The sequence below is a fragment of the Ambystoma mexicanum genome, chromosome 1p (assembly GCF_040938575.1).
Source record: "Ambystoma mexicanum isolate Mex_15411 chromosome 1p, UKY_AmexF1_1, whole genome shotgun sequence".
Classification (NCBI taxonomy): Eukaryota; Metazoa; Chordata; class Amphibia; order Caudata; family Ambystomatidae; genus Ambystoma; species Ambystoma mexicanum.
Window position 1 is genome coordinate 403,189,792 of NC_090921.1, and position 26,014 is coordinate 403,215,805.

Genomic DNA, 26,014 nt, shown 5'->3' on the forward strand with positions numbered 1-26,014 from the left:
TTAGCATTTATTGTATGCAATTGTGTAAAGAGCCTTGCAGTTAATGGCTAGTTTTGGGACTTTACCTTACCAAAACAAACTGCCAGGTGAACATCACTTACCATCAGCCTACGTGTATCCGAGACAGGATTGTAATTTGTGCCTTGTGTTGCATCTAGACATATTTGTGCATGTTAGCAAGTCCCACGCTTACACAGAATGTTTTGAGGGTCAGTCAGTACCACATTAGATAGAAATGTGAATGTTAGCATGTGCCACACTCAGATGGAATTATGGACACTAGCCTGCGTCGCATCTAGATAGAAATGGGAATGTTAGCATGTCCCACACTTAGATGAAATTGTGAATAATGGCTTGTGCCACACTTAGATGGAATCGTGAACATTGGCCTGAGTCGCATCTAGATAGGATTGTGAATATTAGCAAGTGCCACACTTGGTTAGAATTAGGAAGGCTAGCAAGTACCACACTTGGATAGAATTGTGAACATTAGCCTCCGCCGGACCCAGACATAATTGTGATTGATAGCAAGTACCACACTTAGATAAGATTGTGAACACTAGCCTGCATCACAATTAGATAGGATTGTGAAGGTCGGCCAGTGCCACATCTAGATAGAACAGCTATTGATGGAGAATGCCAAGTCTAGACTGCATGCGGAATACTATCAAGGCCAGATTTAGATAGAATTGTGAATACTAGCTTGATTCACATATAGACAGGATTTTCTAAGGTGGGCCAGTCCCACACTTGGATACAGCTGCTGAATATTGGTAGGCGTCATATATAGAAAGGATTGTGAATATTAGCCAGTACCGGATCTAGATAGAAATGCAGAGATATTCACACGCCACATCTAGAAAGAACGTGGAAATTGAGCACATCATTTCGAGACCGCGATACCAATAGCCAACCCACTAACAATTTCCCCCCTCTACATACACCTCTCAAACTCTAACCACACACAACCACAACCCTATAGCACAACAAAAGTCACTACACCGCAACAACAAAACAAATCACACAGACTTGCACAACAGCACACAACGGCTACCGACCAGGAAGCATCCCAAACCCAGTCAACAGCACATCACTGCTCTCTTGCACTTTTCCCGCTCATTCCCACTAACTCACCCCCCTTCCCTTTTCAGAGCGCCAGGAGACCACTCCGGTGGTGATAGTGCACGGTACAAATATCCTTAACATTAACTTCTTTAGCTGCTCTGCTCTTGTTTTGACTGAAATTATGTCAATTTTCAGTGTGAGCATTTATCTACACAGTGTGAGCAGTATAACCTATAAACAGTAGCAGAGGCCAGCATAACATTCCTCCTGTACAGGTGAAGGTTACACCCTGGAGAAAAGAGGGAGGGATTTGCCCGCCACGATGCAGCCTCTACAGCACTAGTGCTGGATCACAATTCCAAATCATGATGGGCAGATTAGGCCCTTCTGCCATTTCTCGGTCTAAAAGGTACATAAGAATGAATCAAAAGGTATGCCGTATGGACCACATTCATTTCAAAAGATAATTAGGTACAAGGGGCTAGAAGAACATGCATGCATCTTTGTGGTCTTGCCAGAGGAGCGCTGTCGAGAGAGTTGGCTAGTGAAAGACGCTGCTCTATAGCAGCAGCGGTGTGGATACTGGGGCCTTTCTGGCTCACTCAGAATAGTTTTGGTCTAGGGTACGATCCTGACAATTACGTAAAAAAAGAAACATTCATTAATCAGTGTTTCACGTGTGCAAGTTGACTTTTTCGTCTGAAAGGTTTCTTGTAAATTCTGTGAGATATGCGCATTTGTCGTATGTTGTGCTAGGTTTGCCAAATGAAATTGAGACTATATGTTCTTGCAGTTTTATTCACTGCGTGATATGAGCGGTTTTAAAGAGTATGTACACGTTTTACAACTGTGCACGTCTTAAAGAAAGTCACATCAAATACTTTCTAGTGAATGTCCAGCCCCAGATTACAAAAGCAGTCCGCATTCACTGCATTTCTGTCTATTTTTCCATACATAGCTGAACATGACACGGGCAGTGATTGCGATGTTACAAAAGTAGCGAGTTAACACTTCGAGCGGGTGCAGATTTCAAAAACAACATGTATACCAAATGAAACGTGCATTACATTCGCAGCCTGCAACTATTCAGGCCCCTCATCTTACACTGGAGTTATGATGAAGTGAAGTATTGAAAGACTTTCTGTCCTGATGGACGAAGTCCGAATTCTGAAATGTAATGGTGCTACGCTTTCATTAATTTAACAAAGAGCGAGGCTCGATTGCGGAGATCTTAGTAAAGCTATGCTCAGCAAGTTATCTGCCGGTCTCTACCGTCCCTATTCTGCATACCAACGTGACCCAGCCTCACCTAGTCCCTTTTACTCCCATCAGCTGGAGGCACGCTTAGGTAGCTTTTTTTTTTTTTCCGGCGTCATAGCAGAGTCTGGACTGCAAGCGCGGGACGGGCTTCGGAACCAGTACTCTTTAGCAAGACGGGCACGTTGCCACGTTCTGTTTGGTTGCTATTGTTACAGTGCTTTTGGTAAAAGCCTACCTCAAACATGCACAAAAAGGGCAGGTCAATGTCATCCATCTGAACACAGCTGGATCAATTGTGCTTAAATACCAAGTCTGTCGAGTAATAACGGTTCGTCAGCGTTCGTTTTAAGGATGCCTAAACACTAATAATAGAGGCAGTAAGTAACGCGTTATACAGAAATACCAATTGCTGCTACCAGAATGCATTACATAAGTACATACCATAACAGTTGTATTTGTAAAGTGCACGTTCATCCACATGCGTCTAGGCGCTGAATCAGAGATAGCATTGTTACCAAACTCATGCGTTTTATCTGCCTCATAAGGATGATGAGCTGTGTGGACCTGTAGAGATTTTAACCCGAGATCCCTGAAGTTCATCGATCTTGCAATTGGACTGCGGAAGGGGGTAGGGGGTGGAGGGAGCGGGGCCACGAGGCGTTAAAAAGGGAGCATGATGACTGGTTTGAATAGAAAATGTATGTACTTCTGGCATTTGGGGGTCCAGCAACAATATTTTTACTTGAGTAGGGGAGCTCTACATATACAAGTTGGACAACCACGGTCTGCTGTAGTGAATGCATTAGTCATATATTAGCGGCAGACCTGTTTGTTCTATCTTCTTGGTACAATTGCAATGTCTATTAGTCAATCACACAGCACATGAACCTATTGTCAAACCAGAGAAAAAATCTGCACTGCAATCCTGGTCACGGTTCTCCTCCTCCTCCCCCCTCTGAAGCGTTGTCTTCCGGACTGTATGCGAATTTCCCACCTCCAAGGGAGCTTGGAACCAAGGCCTGCTCGGTTTCCTCTCAAATCGTGCATAGGAGAACTGCAGATAGACTAGCAAGCGATGCACATGCCGACCGTACAATCGATAAGAATTAGGAAGAGGCGTTCTTTACCTCGACAGCTTAAGTCCGCCTGAAGTGAAACCCAGCGGTCAAAGTGCAAAGTGGGTGGGAACTAAAGGGCACAGCGTTCCCTTACTTTTTTGGGGAAACAGTCATCCTCCTTCCCCTACTTCATTCGACAAGGAGCACCGTTCCAGGACGGCAGTAAAGGACACCTTTATTTAACTCCTCTAGGAGGGGAGATTTGAACCTGGGCCATGCAGGTAACAAACCAAGTAAATACAGCAATCTGGAGTGGAGTGGGTTTTAGAGGGGGTGGGGGGGCATAGTTGCATTTTTTTGTAACTCTTTCACCACTGACTAAACCTCATCACTCAAAGGACAATCAATCAAGATCCTCCCACTTGTTACAAGTCTGATGCCTTTTCACAATACATTGTGACATGCACAAATGTAAACCAATTTCCAACACTAACGTTTCGCAGAATACATCCCCAACTATATATTCAAATAAGTGCTGAACAAAAAAAAAAAAAAAAAATTGAGTACTTGGAAGGCGTGGCTCCATACAACAGAACAGCAGTGCAAATACATGGTGCGAAAAGGGTAACTTTCACGAACAATGTGTGGTGCAATTAATTCTTCTTAAAACAGTAATAAAATATTCAAAATTAAATACTAACACAAATGTACAATATACATATCTACTACAATTGCGATGTTGCCTCTAGGTATCTGTATGGGAGGACAGGTCAAAGAGACCCCCCCTCCGCTGCAGTCCCCTCCTTGAGATGTCCATGACTCATCAGGGGCCCCCCTGCCACCAGGGCCCAGGTGGTGGGTGGACCACTGGCCGACACATCGACTAAACATACTGTATTAGGCTATGCTCTGGAAACCATTTTGAAAACCCGAACGCCATCTTAAGACATGACTCCTTGTGCGCTGCGGCACGGCCCCCACCTTTAGAGAGTCCTTGTCTACCCTGTTGCCTCCGCTCCCTGGCAGATCTGCTGAAAGCCCGTTCCCACGACCAGTCGGACATGAGCTAGTGTTAGAGCAAACACTGTATCTTTCACCTTCCACAGTGCATCATTATCCTCAGCGTGACCCGGGCAGCGGGGCTGGCTTGGAAATTAACTGTAAACCGTCCTTGATGAAACAAAAGCCTTAATCCCACACCAGGAAACTGCTCATACATATATACATATATACATATATTGCATTACAATGATAACCCTCGTGCACGACCTCCGTGTCAAAAATCTACAAACCCTGTATGAACCAAAGAATGTGTCATTGTGCGACCACATGGTCACAATACTCAAACCCCCTCAGTACGCACAATACACTCAGGGTCCCTGGCCTCCTACTACGTGCCTCTCTAGGGGTAATGAAAAGTGAACGATACCAAGTCCTTATGTCATGACTACCCTGATGCTGCTAGGGTGCAAAGGAACACAAGTGCGACAGTACTGTGAGCTCATGTAAATAAGATACATAGAATGCCATCAAGTGCAAATGTACAGGTTTAATGTGTATTACTGCTGTCAACCATATTGTCTGTTGCTCCTGCGTGCTCCACCAACCCTAATGCTACCTCACGTATTGTGTTTACAGTGCGATGCTAAAACTGCTAATATTGCAAATACCCTATAGTGACTAATGGAGTTGTAGATATAGTTAACAAATTCTGAAATGAATATGTACTGCTGTAAATGCTATAGATGTGTGACCCCTTAGCCATTTTATATTACGCAAATCCCTTTGTTTTACAGTTTGCGGCTTGCTAGAAGACAATCATTGTGGGCATATCCAAGGCCACCTCTCCTCCCTTCCCATTGAAGCCTGCCAGAGAAAGCAAAGGCCCGAGCGACACCACCTCACCTCCCCCAATTCGGCTGGAGCCGTTTCAGGCATTCATGATTCCCCCGCAGCTCACATGGCCACGAACAGCCACCTGAATTATTTACAGCCCAGCAGCAAAATCCGGCCATAACCAGAGGCCAGAGGTGCCCCCTCATAGGTCCCACGGCCCATCAGTTCCCCCCAGATTAATGACGCTTGTAAAAGAAGACACCTAATATTGCACCAACATTGTGTAAAAACATTCCGTCATGACTTCTAACGAGACCCAAAGCCTGGACAGCTTACCCCATGCCCTGAGACCCGACCCGTGGCCCATGATACCTAGTCTACAGGATAACTGCAACCCTGTATTGATGTATCGCCAAAGTACCCCACCTAGTGCGCATTCCTCCTGTGTTATATTAACCCGTAGAATAACCTATTGTATGATTTACAGGACAACTGACATTGCAGCATTGAATGAATGGGGTGTGCCTGGCCCTTAGGGCAGAAAGCCAAGAAAGACTTCCATCAATGACACTGACCACGCCTGACCGGACAGCGCCTCCCGGATGAGCCCAGCTGACCTGCCCACCCCACGTTGGCACCCGGTGGTGTCCACCAACCACGGAGAGACGCATCACAGCTGCACATATAGTTAGTCGATGCCACCCAATCCCCATGTATATGTGCACCCTATAGTGTGTAGGTGCCTATGACACTTTTTGTAAATAAAAACGCCTGTCTTTGCTATTGTCAGACAGAGCGCTCTCGGAGTTTGCAGAGTTCTTTGCATGCCCTATTTTGACTTAGATAAAGCTTCCCTTAAGCTCACTCGCACTTGGTCCTAGCCTTATTCCCATTCGTGGGAGAGTCCATTCTTGCCTCTCATTGTGGGGAGGGTCGTGCTATCTGGGGACGCTCGCCTTCATGTCCCAGTGTAATTGATGGCCTACTGAGATTTTGCGTCTGGTAGTCCCAATGTAAATTCTGCTGCTAGTTGTCCCTCAGCAATTCCCACCTTGCGGGGCTTTTGCTCCCTACTGAGATTGCTCATGTGTCAAAAAGGTATCTATAGCCTACTGTGGTTTTGCACCTAGGTTTCCCCAATATTTAATTATTTTGCAATTTATATAGCGCACCCAACCCAAAGGCATCTGGGCGCTGTTCTTGGTAAACAAAAAAAAAACAAAAAAACACAATGGTTACATAGTTGCGTATATACATAGACAATGACATTTTCATGGCACTTAATTAAAACGTCGTCTTAAATTGCAGTGATCCTAGTTGTAGATACCGTTCTTAGTAAAAAAAAACACAATGGTTACATATAAACACAGACAAAGACATATTTACAAGATGCTTGATTAAAACGTTATCTTAGGTTACAGTGATCCTAGTTGTAGATACTGTGCTGATTATTGATCATGACATGTTAGTAGTTCCTGTAAGAAAAGCCAGGTGTTCAGGTGTTTTCGGAAGGTCCAGAAGGAATCTGACCTTAGTGTGGCTGGTAATGTGTTCCAGTGTCTGGCAGCTATCACTGGGAAGCTGCTGCCTCTGGCTTTCTGCAATTTAAATCGAGGGGTGGAGAGCAGGTGCAGGTGTGCTGAGCGCGTAGGCCTGTTGGGTTGAAAGGTAGTGACTTTATCTGCCAGGTATTTAGGGGCTGACTTATGTCGATATTTATGCGTCAAGGTGAGTGTTTTGAATAGGATGCACTCCTGGACAGGTAGCAAATGGGCATTCCTTCTTGTCAAGGAGATGTGTGTGTTTCTAGGGACGTTTAGAGCTGCTTTAAAGGCGTTATTTTGGATATAATATAATGTATGACCTATTGTTTTTGCTCCCAGATGTCCCAATGTAAATTCCACTGGCAGGCATCCCAATGGAAATCATGCACTACTGTGGTTTTGCTCCATAGTACCCCACCACAATTCGTGCAATTGTCTCCTAGCCAGCCCATCTTCACCTTGCTAACTGAGCTGCTCCCATGGACCTCACCAGAACTTTGCCCTCTGGAACCTGCCTCGAGGTGCCCTATTGTGAGCTCTTCATGGGAACTATTTTCAATCACAAGTCTGTTTGGTGCCCAAGTCTGCCTGCGTCTGTTTCGTCTTCCACACCAGTTCCTGCACACTGTTCGTTGCCACAGGACGTTTCATCAAAGCTAACTTACCGAATAGGTACCACTACAGAGACAGTGCAATGGGCACCCACAATGAGACATCACAACGGGACACCAGATACATACCCCAAGTTACCCACTGGGCTCTTCACTTCTACATTCAAACACACGATGTGCTTACCAATTAAGCCACTCACACACAAGCAAGTAAACCCACTCCCAACAGACCCAAAACATCAGAAAGTTACACCTCCCCAACCAGATAAATAAACACAGTAGCTGGGTACTTCGGACATGGAAGCATCAGCACAACAGCAAAGCTATCTTGCATTTTTCAATCTCTCCACTTCATGGAAGATGCCTCCAGCTTAAAAGCTCAGTAGTAACAGCTGTTAACAACCAACATAATGGGACTTTATTCATCGACCTGGAAAGAATGAGGAGCGGAGTCAGCCCAGCTGGGATTACAAATTGCAGGCATATCCCACGTCGGAGGCAAACACTTAGCCCATGAGATAGCCACCCAGTTACAACTAGAACAAAAGCTGTCCTTGTGATGCTATGCCAGTAAAATATCTTTAACAACCTATTTCATAATCGTTCATAATAAGAACATGCCGAGCAAACTAGTTTTAGCGACTCAAAATCCTGCAAAACATTTCTATTATTCAATGTACGCTTGTAGGCCACCATGACTAACCCTAATTTAGTAAAGCCAAAATGTACACTCAAATTCTCTTTTTTTCATACAAACTACGTGCAACCTGCAAGGCACAGATTAAAAACCAGATCGGGTCGATAGGGCAGTCATGCTTCATTAGCTGATAAAACAGGTACTAACGATGCGGTGGCACCAAGGTCTACTGTGTAAATGACAAGAGACAATTCAGGCTGCATTGCATGCTATAAAGACGATCATTATAACAATTAAAAAAGAAGTCATCAGAGAGTTTCAAAGTCGAGTGGTAGAGATGAGACTGGTCAAGAAAACTCAAATGTAACCAGCCCAAAGTGTTTACAATAGGTGATGTTCTTCGTTTACTTACAAAATTGAAAGAATATTAAGGACATAAAGGCCCTCTTAGATATTAAGTATTAGACATAGGCGTTTAGTTATTTATAAACATTTTCTGGGTACCGTGTGAAAGCCCATTCGGGACATGTGGCAGAAAGTTGGTGGCACGCTCATTCACATGCTGCTGTTGGTATCGCTTTGCTGCTATGAAAGCAGCTTTTCAAAGTATTTATGAACAGACAATGCCCACCGTCAATATGTTGATCTTTAACACGCTCCCTTACAGAGGAGATGTGGTATTCAGAAGCAGTAAAGGGATCCAAAGCTGAATTCTTATCAAGACTTGGAAAAATGACTGGTTATTTAGCCCTTGAACCAGCATTCAAAGAATCTAGAGGCATTTGTGAACACAAATAGTATTGGCGACGGGTATACATATTTTACTGCTACATACCCAACACAGGGAAAGCCACTCATTATGTGGCCCTCCAAATGCTTTGGACTACAACTCCCATTATCCCCACTGACTCTGCAGGGTAGGGGTCATGGGAGTTGAAGTCCAAAACATTCAATTGCATTATGAGAAGCCATGATAAGAGACCTAAATTGAGGAGCTAGTAGTGTGTGCGCTTTACATCTGTCTTGTGTTGACTGGAAGATTATAGACCCACAGTTCTGCAGGTTTTTATAACTACAGTTCACATGATCACTCACCACTGACTGTGACGAGAGGAGTTGGAATACAACACATCTAGAAAGATAAAGATTGGCGAACCCTGATGGAGACACAGCCTGGACTGCACAACACAGCTATTAAGAGTACATGTGTGACAGAAAATTATGGACTACAGCAATTGGTGGAGAAAGCAGGCTGGATGTGGGGTGGTATGGCTCGCAATGACATGCACTCGCTAATCAACTTAGGTACGCAAAAGGAAGATGCTCTGAACTAGCCCCACACTTTGAAATGGTTTTCTTTTAAATAGGGGTAAGGAATAAAGAAAGGTGGCCACCACCTAAAGTTAAATCAAATGCTGTTCTGTTACTATAAAAATGACTTCAAAAGGGAAGGATACAGTAAAACCCAAAGCACGTGGTACCGAACACAATAAGCAAGAAACCTAGAACTACGGGCCTATGAAACCGTGCTATACCTTTTATGCTCATTGAGCTAAATGCATATTTCTAAATATGTATTTCTCACTATTCAACTGGTAAACAAACACAATATCAGGACTTCAAAAAAATCCATAAAATAAAGTGGACAGAGTGTTTATTCCGTAATTGGAGGAGGACAGAGCACACAAAAATAGTGCACACATCATCAGGTCCACCAATGTATTTTGGACCAAGTCCGTCTTGAGGGTGATCTGCGAATGTCCCCAACTCTGTATAATCTGTACCAGTTAGTAACAATAAAAACATCCACCTCGTGATAAGAGGAAAAAGAATGCAGCTTCAGGTCAAATGATCTAATGCGTTTAGACACAGTGTGTCTGTAAACTGCCAAGAAAACAATAGGAACACCTTTTCGGGTTGACAACACAACCTGTAACACCTCTCCCACCCCCGTGTTCACACTTATTCTTATTACAAATAAGATTACGGAATCTGATTTTATGATTTGAAGTACATGATAGCAAACAAGCCTACCTTCAAGTAGAAGCAAAAGGCTTCAGAGAGACCCTTCATTGCACGAAGATCACCATGAAAGTGAGGTACTGTACATAGAACAGTATGGTGTGGCATCCAAATTACAGAAGCCAGAAATGTTGGCAAGGGGCAGTGTCAGACTGGTAACTGAACAGGCACAAGGAGATGAAGTGATTTGCACAGATTCCATTGTTCTCTATTTCTCAAATGCTGAAGTCAGGCTTGCACCCCAGGTTTAAAAGTATTAAGGCCGCCTTGGCCACTACAGCAAACATGCTATGCTGTTCTTAGGGCTGGAATTCGGTGCACAATTCAACAGCGCACATTCAAATTATTTGAAAAGGGTCCCTAAATATATACGTGTAAATCAGCAAACTGGATTCCAGCTACAGCTGCCCGGCCCTCATATTCGAATGCATGAAATAGGCTGTGGAGCAGCTGATGCAAAGAATGCAATGCACAAAAGGTGACAGAATGACATGGTCAGGCGGGAAATGGATTGTGCATGTTGAACCATGGGATTCAAAGTATACTCGCATACACGTATAGCGATGGCTCTTACTCCACAGCAGCGGGTATGAATATGAAAATCCAGCAAGTGTCCTTCAACTGTACAGTTCACTTGGACACAGGGGCAAGAAAAAGCATCTGCAACAGTAACTATTCCCTCTTATTGCCTTAAAAACCTCCGAACATGCATGCAGTACGCATTAGAAACACCAAGCCCATTCACTCAAAACTCTTCATAAGCAAACCCCATTTACAACGTTTCCTTCTGCAACGGGAGGCCATCAAACAGAACTAGTTGTAGGCAGTAGCGGAAAACCCCCAGAGGCGTTGCCTTCTTCACCAGCTACAAAGTTTGAAACCGACGCAAAAAACCCAGCGAGCAGAAATCAGCTCTGTGACTTTCAGGACAATGGCAAAGTACGAGCAGCTCGGCCTGCTTAACACAAGCTCCACTGGGATCCTCTGAGTTCATATACCCAACAGAGCACCAGATCCGACAATATATTACATTACAACACACATGTAAGCCTAAGAATCAGATCATCTCGTCGCCAGATGGACCGAAAATCATGTGATTAAACTCCCGTATGAAGCAGGCGTGGAGTACTTTGACCGGGCGTGACATGCAAAACCACCCGTCCCCTTCACCCATAACAATTTACTCGGCAGAGGGCAGGATGAGCAATAGAAAATGCTGACCTCACCTAACACGCGGCCATCTCCCTGTCCAGTGATCAATGAACTGCAGCTACAGCAGTGCCCGGCTCTGCAGTGTGCAGCCTTCTGCACATTCCCTCCCACATCCTGTCATCCTGCACATCTGCTAGGGCTGTAATGCTCAGCTGCCAAACTCGGGCTGGGCTGCACACAATGGGCGATCCCCGCTGGAAAGGGAGAAGAGCACGTATGCCATATGGGAAATGAGGGGTCCTGTTTAACTTGTATAATAAACTTGTACTGCCAAAGGCTATTCTGTCTCTGAAAGACACCACAGAGCGAATCGTTTAGGGTGTTTGTCTGCCATCTGCTGAAGTTCGACCACCTTGTAGGAGGTAAAAGAGCACAGTTGTGGAGATCTGTCTGAAGGTAGCACACGCAGCAGTTGTGGGGTAGAGAGTTCACTAGTGTGGGGAGGTTTTACTTACGTTTAAGAGCTTCAACATAGATGCAGTGATCTCTTTAAAAGAGTAGGGTTTTATTTAGGATAGCTGCAGTCTAGATTAGGTAGGGATATTTTGTGTAGCATGTGCAGTATGGAGATATGTCAACTAGTCATCTGTAGGGAAATGGGAGTAGTCCTTTCGCAGTGCAGTAATCTTTGTACCACCATGGAGGTGATTACTTTATGTCAGGAAACCTGTTTGTCGGGGTGGGGAGAATACATTTCACAGTGTATGATGCTTTTCGAGACAGCCCTTTTGGCAATTGCATTCTCAAATTGAACTACAAGGTCAAGTGGCACAGGAATCCCGGCGGGGCCAAACTCAGCCTTTCATCCTTCCGCACCACACACCGTGGGTAATAATAAGAAGCGCTCAGATACCTGAGGGTTCGTAGCGCTATATAAATGCCTAATTATTATTATTAGAAGAGCCTCTTATATTGTCATTAACTTGTAATTAGTCTTGAATAATACTGCAATAGGGAATTGCTTGATCGAGGTGGACTCCATGGCAGCCCAAATAGCAAACTGCCCATCTGAAATAATACAACAGCATTTTTTTTGTTTTGTTTACAATGTCGTACACAAACACATTAAAAGATCCAATACAATTTCTTTCAAAAATGAATAAAACAGAACAATAAGTCTCAAAATGTTACAACAAATTTAAACAAGTTTTTTAAAAAAAGAAAGAATAATTACACAACCTGTTCATTACCCTGCACTATTTTCCTTAAGTCCCAGCATCAGAGCACATTTAAAAAAGAAAATCCCCTTTGATAACTCCAAGGATTTAAGAAAGGCTGCATTTTCAAGTCAGTCTTTTGTGCTATTAATGCAGACGCATCGTTGCCATACTTGATCAACCGGCAATGACTTCCATTTGCTGCAGAATTTGTTCATATGTGTCTATCTTGCTTTTTCCAGAGCCAAACAGTCGAAAACCATATGTCTACATGTTTCAAACACCCCATCCATTCCACAGAAACTACATTTTCCTTCATGCTCACCTAGCTTCCCCCGCCTCAGGAGAACTTTCTTAGATTCTAATATATTCCATTTTAACAGGGGTAAATGATTCCGCATATACTTATTTGTGAATTGAAGCATAATATGCAATATAGTTCCCCTGGACTTATGTTCCGTTGATAGATGGCTCAAGGAAACGTAAGCATGGAACTGGTCTAGAGTGAGACACAAATCTTTATCCAGGAGCGTTTTTTTAAAACTTTACCCATATTATTTAGCAGCATGTCTATATCCAACCTCAGCTCCCCCAGCATGTTCAAACATTCCTTTTCCAAGACACACAGAACATCCTCCTTCTTACCCAGCGACCTCGTTATTACAAGAGGTTTTTTTTAGTTGTTCATAGATCGTGTCTTCCATGGGATCAACAATTTTCCCAGCAAACTCGAGCCTTGAGTGATGGCAGACCAAGTTCAAACCGAATTGCTGGCATCGGTATTGCATTAGGCAATTTGAAGCACCGCCTCCATATCAGGGCTTCAAACGACTCCAACCCTTCAATAACAGTTGCCCCAAACCCCTTCACCATACAACAATGTAACAGCATAATAGATACAACAAACTTTCAATACTCACACAAAGACAAATGTGTTGTTGAGCTTTAAGGCACCTCAGTGTAAAAGACGTCTACCCATAGTTTGAGAATTCCATCTATTTCCCAGTAACACCAGACTTTTTTTGTATGATTTTAACTTGGCTGACAGCAGCTCTCCTATAGAGAGGACAAGATACTTTAATTCCTATAACTGGTCCCACTCTGGTTCTGATACTTATACTGAAACTCTGGTTCATGATGCCATGCCTGTTACTGGTTTTGTGAAATGATGGTGCATGACCCAGCCTGTGTCACTGAGGGTGACAGTATGTTTAATGCAAGAATTGGATACTCAGACAATAGGATTAATTGCGTGGAGCCCTGCTTTGCTTTATCTTCTATAAAGGTTTGCAGGCAGTGCGATTCCCTTTTTTAAATTATTATTTTTTTGTTGATGTATTTAGTGTTTTGGTCGAGACAAAAATTGTATAAACCTTTCACTTATACAAAAAGACAAAGGCAAAATAATCACCCAAAAAAGCATTTTTACATACAAAATGTAAAAGGAAAACATCAAAATTCATCAAGATTCATAAGAACAATACACTACAGTGCTTATAGCATGCTGATTCCTTTGAGTATGAAAGTGAAGGGTTAGTATGCAACATCATAGTAGCGAGATTTTCTTCATTAACAAGGAAAGGAAGCCACAAAAGACCAAAACCCGCGACTGTCCCTGACCAGCCATCAAACTGGTCCAGGTGAACTCATTAACAGTTTCCATCCCAAGATGAGTGGCTCTTTTCTTTTGGAATGCGAGACAATCAGCTACCAGGTGCTTAATGGTTTCTTTAATGAGAGTGTTTTTACAAAATCTGCAACTCTGGCTGTTGTTGCCCATTTCCCACTTGCTAGTCCTTTCCAAAGTAGTGATCTGATTTAACCTAAAATGCAGGAAAATAGTCCTACGTTTAGGACAGGGAAATATATGACTGTACCTGGGAAGTTCGTCTCCTTTAGTGAGAAATGTGATAGTCAGTATACATACTGTATGTGCCCACCTAATCTGAGGAGATAGCCCAATCGTATTTATGTAGCTTATTCTTGACCATGGCCAGATTATAGGAAAGATCTTCTTTAGATAAACCGATCAAGGCAAGTGTTCGCTCATTTCTACCTTGACCTTTGTAATGGAGGGCCCAGATTCTCTCTCCGCCACCCGCACCCCCCCCCCCAGCTCTGGTAGAGAGACATAGCTGGTGGATTTAATAATTTGGCGTATTCTGCCATTTTCTTCCATTTCGCTCTTGTGCCCAATGCAATTAGCCCAAACTCTTGCCTTGTTACTGCGTTCGGAATAGAGATGGATAACCCCAAAATTCTCTTTAGGAGAGTCCCGTGGATAATGAAGTCCCCCAGGTCAAAGTGGCAGAGATCCAGGCCATAAAGCAAAGTGGCCTCCACACTTGAAAGATAGTATTGGAGCAGAGGATTGAGCGAGAAGTGACATAATTGTGAATATACCCTCTTCATTTTTGCTAGTAGGGGCAGACATTTCCCCCTAATCAGAGTTTTTCAACTCTCCTTGGAATGTGTGTTGGTAACATGATAGCCAAGGTATGTAATAGAGTCTAACCTTTCGAGCGGGTTGCCGCCAACCCTCCAGTTCATGATATTCGGGCATCTCTTGTTCAAAAAAATAACTTTTGACCATTTACTCTCAAGTTGCACTTAACAGCATATTCAAAGAACAGAGTCAAGTTTCCTCTGGAGCCCCATAGGTGTCAAGATCAAACAAGACCACATCGTCTGCAAAGACAATGCAGTCTAATGACACTGAGCCCAGCTTTACAGAATTTGTAGTGCCCCCCTCCCAGACACGATCTAAATCAACAAGATAGAGGTTGAAGAGGGTGGGGGCCACCACGCACCCCTGCCGCAAACCCACGTGCGTAGCAATAGGGTCCGTCATGGCTCCCTCCCCGTCAACCTCCCCCTAATGGTAGTGCCCATTTACAGCAAGGCCAGCAGCTGCCCCAGCGACAGGAGGAGATTCATGCCCAAGAGTTTGTTCCAAAGTCTTGCTCTACTTACTGTGTCAAAAGCACTGGACATGTCTATCGATGCCATATAGACAGTCCCTACTTTGGATTCTTTGACAGCTGCTAAACAAACTGACATAGCAAAAGCATTCAGTGAAGTTCCCATACCAGCAGCTCTGAACCCTATCTGGTACTCTGAGTAGAGTCCCTTCATTGTTAGAAGACCCTTAAACTCCCTTAGCAAAAGGGTTCCGAAGATCTTGCTGGAAGAACGCAATAATGCTTCTGGTCGGAAGGTTTTTGATTCACTTCTGTCTTCTTGCTTGTGAATAGGAATTATTAGGGATTCGCTCCATGTAGCTAGTAATAGTCTGACTTACGTGATTGAACAAATCTCTCAACGGGCAGCCCATATTTCTGGGTTGGTTTTAATTAGTGCTGGCGGTATGCTGTCTGGGCCAGGGGCCCTCTATGGGTTTGCCCTACCAATTGCCCATAGTATGTCTTCAATCTTCCAATGAAGAGGCCCTTGTGTCTGGTCCAGCAAGATTGGCCAGCTTAATCTCTCCTCATTGTGGGGCCTGGCATATTTGGCAGTGATGTACCCTACCCACTCCTGAGCAGTGCTGTTAGACTCTAAGGAAGTATGCACTCCTTTGGTGACCCTCCCACCCCCATAATTTTCCAGAAGTTAAGTGGATCCTTCTGTATAAGGGTTTTGATGACCATTTGTTTTTGCTCAATCAACCTTTCGCGCCCAATACGTCTTATTGTGTATTTATAGTGGCCACTTTTTTTTAATTATCTGCCCTGAAGGTGGAATTATCAGGCACTTTTTTAATGAACTTCTAATCGCCTCCCTCTTTGCTTGTTTTGCCATTTTTACTTTTAAGTCAAATAGATGGGTATGTTGTTCACCTCCACTAATTTGTCCCCTAGTGGTGAGAGACTTTAGACAGTTCAATACCGTAAGGGCATAGTTATTTGCCTTTAGCCTCTGTCCTCCCACCTCCATTTTTATTAATTCTTTCATCCATATTTCGCTAAATATGCTGTAAACTCTAGCATTCCATTTTACCGTCCTCCCCCCTCTTGCTGGGGAGAGGAAAGTAGTTCCATGTTGGACAGGATTGGTTTTAAGTGGAAGATCATTGTCAGGGTTATCGGTAAGTGATCACTGCCATGACTCTCCCTCTTTGTTCCCGATTCCGTTTCACTGTGTTAAAAGCCTGAATGACAGTATGACATCTAAGGGGGAGGTGATTTAGAGAGGTGTGGCTATCGTTTGCTTGAAATTGCAGTAGGTAATGTGACCCATGTCATCTCTGGAACTTGTCTGCTCAGGCACACCGACTAACTTTGTCGTTGTATGTATGTATATATGGAACCATGTCTGTCCTGGAGAAACTGGACTGCGCCAACACATTCTTTCTTGGCTATACAAATCCTCTATTACAATGAATAACAACAAACTTTCCTGGTTTCCCTGACTTGGGAAATCACAAATACACAATTTGTTCAAACAGAGAAGAAAAATAAATTAAGAAACGCCTTAGGCTCCAGTCAACCAGCAACTACACAGAGGATCCCTCGTTAACCTAGCCAGCATCCGCAGAAACGCAATGTTAGGTTGAATTGCCTAAGGAAATAACATCAAGCTTTTCATTGGCTGCATAGATTTGGTGGCAGTCCCAAGTAAAAGACAACATTAAGAACTGCGTTGATGCCCATACATTCATTTATTTGTAACACTTATTTAAAGCGCGCATAAAGCCCATGGGCATCTAGGCACTAGTTACAAAGTGAGGGAGAAGATATGAGCGAGGTTAGGAGGGACCGTGTCAATAGAAGAGGCGCATCTCGAGGTTTTCTGAAGACGTTGGAGGATGGTTCATCTCGCAGGTGGGGTGGGAGTTCATAATTAGAGAGGTAGTTCTAGTGGAGGATATTCACCAGTTCGCAAACACTATCTCACTTAAAGTAAGTCCTACTTATACTATTGATGGAAACAGTCATATCTAAAATCTAAAAAAGATGAACTTGGGAGCTTTTAGTAAGAATGTTTGGATTGCTGACAGTACCAAATTCCCCTTTCCATTACCAGTGGGTTCTGCCCCTCTCACACACTCCTGCATACTTCAATAAAGTTGAATACTTATTTAGTAGATAACTAGTTTTATCAATATGTTATTTTCACTTTATATGATATGATATGGCATTTGTAACGCGCCTATACACAAGTGTTTCAAGGCGCGACGAGGCAGGGAAGGGGGAACATGGGGAGACAGACAACGATCCTACTAGGCCAGGTGTCATTCAGATTGTGCAAGTGCATGCGTAGGGGGGGACGGGAAAAGTGCAAGGGGGAAAGGGAGAGGGGAAAGTGCAGTACAGGATTAGTAATGAACAGGATAAATAATAAGGGCCAGCTGGTGGCAAGTGCAAGATAAGTGCAGTCAAGTGCTGGGAAGGGGGGCTGTAGGGATACAGAGACAGTCCCGCAGTGCAGGGGTTGCCAGGAAGGCAGTGCAGGGGAGAGTGGCTGGGCCATGGACCGAGATTGGCGAGTGGCCCAGTTGCTGATTCAGTACAGTTTCAGTGATTTGGCAGGGGAGAGGGAGAGAGCAGAAGCAAAGAGGAAGGTTTTGAGGTGCTTCCGGAACCAGAGATAGTTCTCCTTCAAGTTTCAGGGAGGCAGGAAGGCTGTTCCAGAGGGTGGCCCCTGCAGCGGAGAGAGATCTCCCCCCAACTCGTTGCTTGGAGAAGCGGAAGAGCGAAGTGCTCGAGAAGGAAGATATTTAGGAAGGGAGAGTTGAAGGTAAATTGGCCCCAGGCCCCAAAAGGCCTTGTGGACAATGCAGAGGGTTTTGAACTTAATCCTCGCAGCCACAGGGAGCCAGTGAAGTGATTTCAGTCCTGGAGAGATACGGTCCCTGGGCTTGAGGCCAAGGACAAGTCTCGCAGTCCTGTTCTGGATGAGTTGCAGAGGGCGGAGAGTAGAGGCAGGCAGATTTAGATAGAGGCTGTTACAGTAGTCCAGCTTCGAGAGAACCAGGGCTCTGGAGACAGTGAGCTTCTGGGGGAAGAAGAGGAAAGGAAGGATACCTCTGAGGAGGTGCAGCTGGTAGTGTGACTTCTTAGAAACGTCAGAAATGTGAGGCGAGAAGGAGAGTGTGGAGTCGAAGATGACCCCGAGGTTTTTTGCCTTGCAGGTAGGAGCAGGAACTTTCATTTGCAAGGGCATTAAATAACGTTTTTCGCGTATTTAAACTGCAGTACCTTAGTCAGTCTTAGTGCCTCCTGTTTGTCCAAAGTGACGTCTGACAACCACCTACAGACACTAGTACCAATTAACCACAAACACGGTCCATCCAGGAGCAACCTTTAGGAAGCATGCTATGTGCTACAGAACTCCTAAAATATTCCATGAATCCATTGGGTTGCAAGCCTTCTTCAGAAGCCTCTTTGTTCCATGTGAACTAAACCTGACACGGGTAGTCCGTTTAAACCAAACTTAAGGAAGGGAGTGTTGGCACAGTAGGTGACATGTCACAACATTACAATAGTTATACGTTGGGTCTCAGCTCTCTGGCAGGCGACTATGAGGACTAGGTGAACATCATCTTCTGGTGAAAATGAGGAACATTTTGGGGCGAAGAGCATTTTTGTATTTCAACTGAGATCTATTTAGTGGGAAATGGTGAAAGATACTGAGGGGTGGCAAGTGAAAAACATCAAAATGCGTCATGTGGAGGCAGTTGGAATTTAGATTAGGAGGGCATTGTCAGAAATAAGAGAGAGCAAGATATAGTGGGATTGGAAATCGTGGGGGGGCTCTAGTTAGGGTGTGTGGCCTAAAACAGGACCCCTATCGAGAGCCCCCCTCGGTTAAGGGTGGGGCGGCTGTTCAAACAGGCAGACCTGGGGCACACTGGCATTACTACATTTGATGCGCCCAGCCCCTCCTTTTGAACAAAAGAAGGAGCTGGGCTCACCAAAAGGTGACACACAGCCCTTTCGTTCAAGGAGCCTGCTTTAACCACAAGCTCATTGGATGAAAGGTCTGTCCACTGCTGGGGTCTCTGTTCTTGAAACAGGAGGCGGGCTGGAGGGCCCAGTCTCTTGTTTCCGAGTAACTACTCTCACCCAGTATGAAGCCAAGGCTTTATGCTGGGTGATGACTGGAGGTCGGAGACAAAAAGGAGAGCTGGGCAGTCCAGCCCTCCTCCTGTTTCGAGTATATAGACATCAGGCAGCCCGCACTGCATGGTTACACCTGCTGCTTGCATGTGTCAGTATTTCGGTTTAGAAAAGCAGCCTGTGTAACCGTGTAGCCTCTACACAGGCTGCCTGAGGTGTCGGCTATGGGGCCAGTTGTGGGTAGGTCCAGATCACGAGCCCTTTCTGGAGACTGAAGGTCCGGTCCACTTAAAGCCCTGATAAGGCCTCAGATGGGTGGGGCTGGTGATGAGGTGATCGTCAATCCATCGAGTGGTGCGATGAGGTACATGCGACTACCAAGCAGGATCATGGTGTTAGGCTAATGCATTAATGGGTGGAAGTGATTTGTGTAAATAGTACACATTGGACCTAAAAGGATTTCTATACATCGCTTGAAAGGGGGAGGTAGGAAAGTGGGTTCTAAAATGAATGCTGGAGGCATAGTGAAAGGCCACCCAAGGGGAAATAGTGTCTCATGTAGGTGGCATGCACGGGAAGAGAAGTTTACGAGTGGCTTGGTCGTAATTTGCTGCAGGTCTCAGGGGAGTGTCATGTTTAGTGGGTGTCAGCCAATTTCATGCTCTGGCTGTCAGATCACACCAAATCGGTGTAGGCAAAAGGGGGGTCAGGTGTGTGCTAAATCGAGTGATAGCTCCTCTGACGAATAGCATTCTGAAGCATGAAGTGACTGACATCACAAGCTAGGTCAGATCGAGTCTTCCCAACAGGTACAGTTGTAAGTACCAATGTCCAGCTGTCAATCAGGAAGGAGGGGCTTCTATCCCACTCTCCTGCTCTGAAATACCCACACACCAGATAGGGTGAACTTCCTGCTGGCAACACAATCACCAAATCGGTGCAGTCGGCACGACCAGGTCATCTAGACATTGCGCAAAAGAAGCCATATCCAGTCTTACCTGTGTGAGAGGGATGTGCGCCGCCATCTTCCCCCGTCACCCCGGGAAGCGCGCACCCGACGCCACTGCTGCTGATGGAAGCGCGAGCACGTTAGGAGGAGGGTGGAGACACAACACAGGGCGGTCACGAAGCGGCCATCTTTCAATGTACCGCGTCTCATTTGCTCGCAGGGATCCTATAAAACAGAACAAACTTGTGCAGAAACTCTGCAAACATTCTGAGGTTGAAATATTCGAAACGGTTCAACAATGTCTGTTTTACAATAACTTTTGAAGAATGGAGACTGCACGGGCAAGATAAGAAAAATCAAACCCGGAAGTAAGAACAAAATCAAACAAGGACCAGATAACGTGGCGGCCATCTCGTACAGTGCTGCTTCTCATTTACTTTATACCAGTGTAACAGGAAACGTGTGGAAGAAACCCTCTTATATTTAATTTAAACAAATTCAAAGACAACAGGCGTCGCTAATTTGAAGACCTTAAGAGATCACAAAAATGCAAAATTTCTTGGCTGAAAACAGAAAATGCGGCAGACACCTACAGAGCTCTCACAGGTCCCCACCCGTTAGAAGGTAATGGTAGTTACGTGTGCCACTCCTTCACACACGTCGCAGCGTGGCCCCGGATGAGGCTGTGGTGCTGAACACAAGCACGGGCGGGGGTGGTGAGGAATTGGAGAATGAAGCGTTTGCAGATACCTGCTCTCCTATGGCTCTGTGTGTATGTATATAATTTTTTTAAATGTTATTTATTTATTGCATTCGAATTGTTGAACAATTTTTGCAATGGCATTTAGATGTAGGCGGTGACAGAAAAGAAAGAAGAGTAGAAGAAGTCACAACCTTAGAAGATACAGTAACAGAACAGTTTAAAACCAATAAGCTAAATGTTCCAGAATCAAAAGCTAATCCCTTGAGGAATTGAACCAGGGCTATAATGTACTTGATTTTCGCACCGCCAATTAGAAATGACCGCCAAACTTGAGCATCAGAAGCAGTCAAATCAGAATATATATATATATATGAGTACCAAAATTCCACTTTGAGTAAGTATAATACAGAATTCCGGCTGAAAATGAGATCGCTTCAGTTGAATACTTAATTATCACACAAAGCAGAATAGTTTCTCCTACAAAATACATTAAGTATGACATAGAGCCTGGAATCATTAGGCGTGATTATCATTTACAAAGTTCACTAAACAAATGCTATCACATTTATGATGGAGTACAGGCAGAGCAGAACTGTGAAAGGGCAAACAAAGTCCCTGCCAAGTCCCTGCCATTCATGTGCTGGACAGCCAGACTTTCATCTGGTGATTTGCTGGGGAGGGGTGAGCTGAGTTGAAGCAAAACTCTTGAGCTGGAACAATAGTTTAAGTGGATATTGGAAAATTGTATTTTCTTTAGGGGCTTATTGATTTGCTGGAGACCTATGTGGGAAATCTGAACGTTACAGGTTTCAATCCTACCATTTCCCAATCCAAATAATATAATTCAGTGGATTAATATAGCTGTTGCATAGATAAATCTCACTAAGTACCAAACTGTGTACTAGCTCAGGAGGTAGTTTGCCTGAAGCAAATAACTATTGTAACCAGGGTGTCCAGGGGCGATCCAAGAAAAAATACAAAAGTAATCCAAAAGAAGAGTACACCATGCAAGAAAAACCCAGTTTTATTCAACAGTCGACTGGGAGAACAAACAGCTTAGTGGACCTGAGCTGTAATACATTTTCAACGCCGCCCTAAAAGGCTACAATATCTATACCCAGGAAATCTCATATTATCATAATTTGTTAATCTGACAATTTTGGGGATGTGCTAATAAATAATTTGTGGATCATCATAGACCCCTATATGTTCATATGCTTTACATGTCCTCATTGGATAAAAGCATTTCCTGGAACATCACCCTCAACACCCCTTCATGACGTCATGACCCTGTCACGGTTTTATTACACGGCACACTCCAGCCAGGCACTCCTTCGCCGACATCGAATGTGGCGTACAATAAAGGGATTTTTATTTTTAATAAACCACAGATTTATTTTTTGAATAGGCCTCCAACCCTTCTCGCACCTAACCTCCACAAATACCCTGCATCACAGTGGACTAGGAATCAGGCCGGTGTGTATCAATAACATATTTATTGATTTATTATTTAATGAAAAAGGAAAATAATCAATATACATCGGCCACCAATGTTGTGGCAACACAAATGCAATACTCTCTTCAGAATAATTAGATTAAGATGTCCTATTACAATTCACACAGTTCTTTAATGGCAAAACAGGAAAAATAACAATTTTTATAAAGTGATAGCACTCCTCACTGCGACACTCACCCTCAAACATCAGCTAATCTTGATTCCTTTTAATGGAAGGCAGTGGCAAGGAGTAGTAATACAGAGGTAAAATCAAATTCGGGGTAAAGCCCACCAGAACAAGATGGGAAGCTAGCAAAGAAAATGAAAACCCGTTTTTGGAGTAAAACAGCAGAATCGGGTTTGGTTCTTAGTCACAACTGCTAGGAGACAGAATGAAAGGAAATTCGAATTGCTTACACATTAGGAGATAGGGAAAATGTATAAAATACTAATCAGCACACCAGGGCAACAATGGAAAGAAGTGGGAAAATCGCTTTTGGAAGAAAGCAAATGCAAAAGGGAAAAATAGAGTGGCAAATGGAAATTCGTTTACACTGGGTTCACAATGACAGGCAGCTCAGGGAAGGGGTTTAGCTTACAATAGGAAAATCGGTTTTCAATGACAAGAACAGAGGCACATTACAGGTAGACTTCTAGGCAAAAGGGATTGCTCACAATGGAACAAATATTTGGGTTTTAATAGGACAGATGCAACTAGGAATTCGTTGGGTAATGCACACAATACACAGACAAATTCGTTTTTCAGTTACAAGGAGACTTATTCTTATGAGGCAACACTTTAATGGCTAAAATAATTAAATACAACACCAGGTACAAGATGGTTAATTTTGAATTTCAACAATCTTGTACCGTGAATTTCAATGGGGGAATTAATTGATTCATTTAAAAATAAAAAATAAAAACTAAGGATTTAGACAGGCAACAAGATTTTTAAAATAAAGATGCTAACATACACAGGCTAACAATAGATTCTTCTATGGGAAGATGACTGAATTGCACCGACAATTTGAGGTTTTCAATGGGGTTTTCAATGGGGGAAATATTGGATGCAATGCTACAAAGATGAAGGGCTTATGCAATTTAGGGCTGGGATATATGCTACTTACAAAGCAACCCTTGGTTTAGGATTCAGGACATCCGGCTGGACAGCTAGGGCAAGGGGTCTGGTCACTGCACTCTCAAAGATGGTAAGGTTTAGCCGCCTTCTCTCCGTCCACCTCCTGTCTCCCTGGATTTTTGTCTTTCTCTGCCCTAGTACAGTCCACCTTATATAGCATGAATAACATCACTAACTTTACAATCTAGGGGGGAGAACCATGTATTTATCCCTGCTGCTTGGATCGGACAGTTTACCATTCCTCTCTCCGGCCCCTGTCATGATTGGTTCAAGGGAAGAGAGCACCATCTGTCTTTTTGCATTTATTACAATTCTTTTTTCTCATGACCACTTTTTGTCAAAAACCACTTATGTCTCATAAATTCATACTTATACTAGCCCCGGCCATATGAAATAGATGTGTGTTTCAGTTGCTCATGGGGAATTAGCTAAACCGGTCGCCAACTCCGTACGAGGTAGCATGGCCTTTTGGCACATTTTTGTCATTTTCATAAAATGTATAACAGTTATGAATCTGCAAATGATCCAGCATGTTCCTAATTTCATCTTCCATCTTATCATCAACTGTCATATTTGTCACCTGTTCAGATCAGCCAGAAACTAGTCTTAGCTGGCCATTTCAGTCCCCAAAGTCCTAGGGAAATGCATTTAGTCTCTTTTAAACCGCCTGGTGCGTGCGCACCAGCAAGTGCTGTTTCTGCTCTGGCTAAAATCTGCTGGTCTTGCTGGTCTTTCAGGAGCTGTTGCCGATACCAGGTGTTGCTGGCTTCTGCTTCTGCCTTGGCTGTGGACCAGCTGAGACCTTGTGAGAGCTGGGGAGTTAACCAGAGGAGCGAACCCGTTGTATGAGAGCAGAGAGCAGGGAAATTGAGAGCTGCACTCAAAGTCTCCCATGTTCACAGAAAGCAGTGAGAAGCACAGTGATTGCAGCCAGCAGAGAGTGCAGCAAGTGTGAATTTAAAAGCTGCGCATGAGAGACATTTCAACACCAGAGATTTTGCACCTCTTTTTATGTACCTGCCTGTGCTTTGGATTACGGCGGTTTACATGTACAAGGTACTGTCCCTTGCAAGCTACTTTCCGTCTTCCCATATTTTATTGAATTTGTGAAAGAACTGGGATATACTGTGAGGACAGATTGGTGTTTACTGCCTTTCTTCTTGCAGTGTCTGTTTGCTTTCACACTCACTGTTATTACTGGACTTCTATTACCACAGACTTGGTGGTTTGCTGGTGTGTTAGCAGTGTCGCTGCTCTTGGGGTTTGTGGGGGATTGCCGCGTGGTTGTCCGCTTTGACCCAAGATTCAATTTGACTAAATAGCTGTGTCTATCTATTTTTATTTATTTATTTTGATTTTCTTTTTTAGGCTGAGTCCCCTTTGGGTTGGCACAGTGCCTGTGGGCCTTGGCCTTTGAGCATGCTTTCCGTTTGGAGTGTTTTGCGGTGACCATTGACACTATCCATTGAGCCGCGTGTTTTATCTTTTTTTATTATGTTTTTGGACCTGTGCAACATGGTTACTCTAAGAAACGCTTTGGGGCCAGCAATTGAGAACTGGAACCAGACCAAGTGCATAATGTGGCCATACCAATCCCTAATTGCGCTTTATCTCAGATTATCCCGCCTGGACATGCATCAGTGACGAGTAATGGCTTGTCGGGCTTTGACGTTACTATGAAGGGGCCAGATGGAGGGACCACCTTTCTCATGACTGCTTTAATTAATCCAGTGTCGTCTGATCTGGCCTCTAATGCCCTTCCCTCAAACGTTTCATCTTCACATAGAGAGTTTTTGGATATTTTGGCTAGCGTTCCAACTGACGTTGGATTGCTGGAATTAACTGACTTAGAATGTCTTCAGGAGGCTGAGGTGGTGACAGGTCCTTTGCCTATGAGGAAAATTGTTAGGTTCCATGCCTCCACTCCACAGCCCAATGTGAACATCAGGAAATGTGGTGAACTAGGTGGCTTTTTAAGCTGCCCACAAAAGAAAGCGGTTGGTGGGATGGGGGTTTCATTTGCGGACTGGGGTGCATCTAAAATTATCTTTAATTTGAACAAACCCAATGTCTTTACTTTTGGGGAAAATGGAGATGGTGGCCATCTTGTAATGTGTATCAACGTCTGCCGGAACACTATGGTGGTTACTTGAACCAACAAGGTCCTATACAGGCGAGCAATGTTACTGAACATCAAGCGCAAACTCAGGAGAGTTATGTGGAGGATTTATTCCATAGGGTGGCTAATGCCACTAGGCATCTGTTA

General features: G+C 44.0%; 2 protein-coding genes across 8 annotated transcripts in view; one reads left to right on the forward strand and one right to left on the reverse strand.

The window, feature by feature from the left end:
• Nucleotides 1-20,564, reverse strand: part of EPS15L1 (epidermal growth factor receptor pathway substrate 15 like 1) — a 2,005,341-nt gene extending 1,984,777 nt beyond the window's left edge. The window contains exon 1 of the mRNA XM_069649173.1: nucleotides 20,462-20,564. Within this exon, the coding sequence (XP_069505274.1) occupies nucleotides 20,462-20,488 (27 nt within the window). The 5' untranslated portion in view covers nucleotides 20,489-20,564. The remainder of the gene's footprint in view (nucleotides 1-20,461) is intronic.
• Nucleotides 20,565-20,680: 116 nt separating this feature from the next.
• The window catches only part of C1PH19orf44 (chromosome 1p C19orf44 homolog), a 393,273-nt gene continuing 387,939 nt past the window's right edge, over nucleotides 20,681-26,014 (forward strand). For 4 of the 7 annotated variants that reach the window (XM_069649182.1, XM_069649183.1, XM_069649185.1 and 1 more), the window contains exons 1-2: nucleotides 20,681-21,184; nucleotides 24,486-24,804. The gene's annotated coding sequence lies outside the window, so the exon portion shown is untranslated. The remainder of the gene's footprint in view (nucleotides 21,185-24,485; nucleotides 24,805-26,014) is intronic. The other 3 variants (XM_069649184.1, XM_069649186.1, XM_069649189.1) reach the window with 1 other exon arrangement.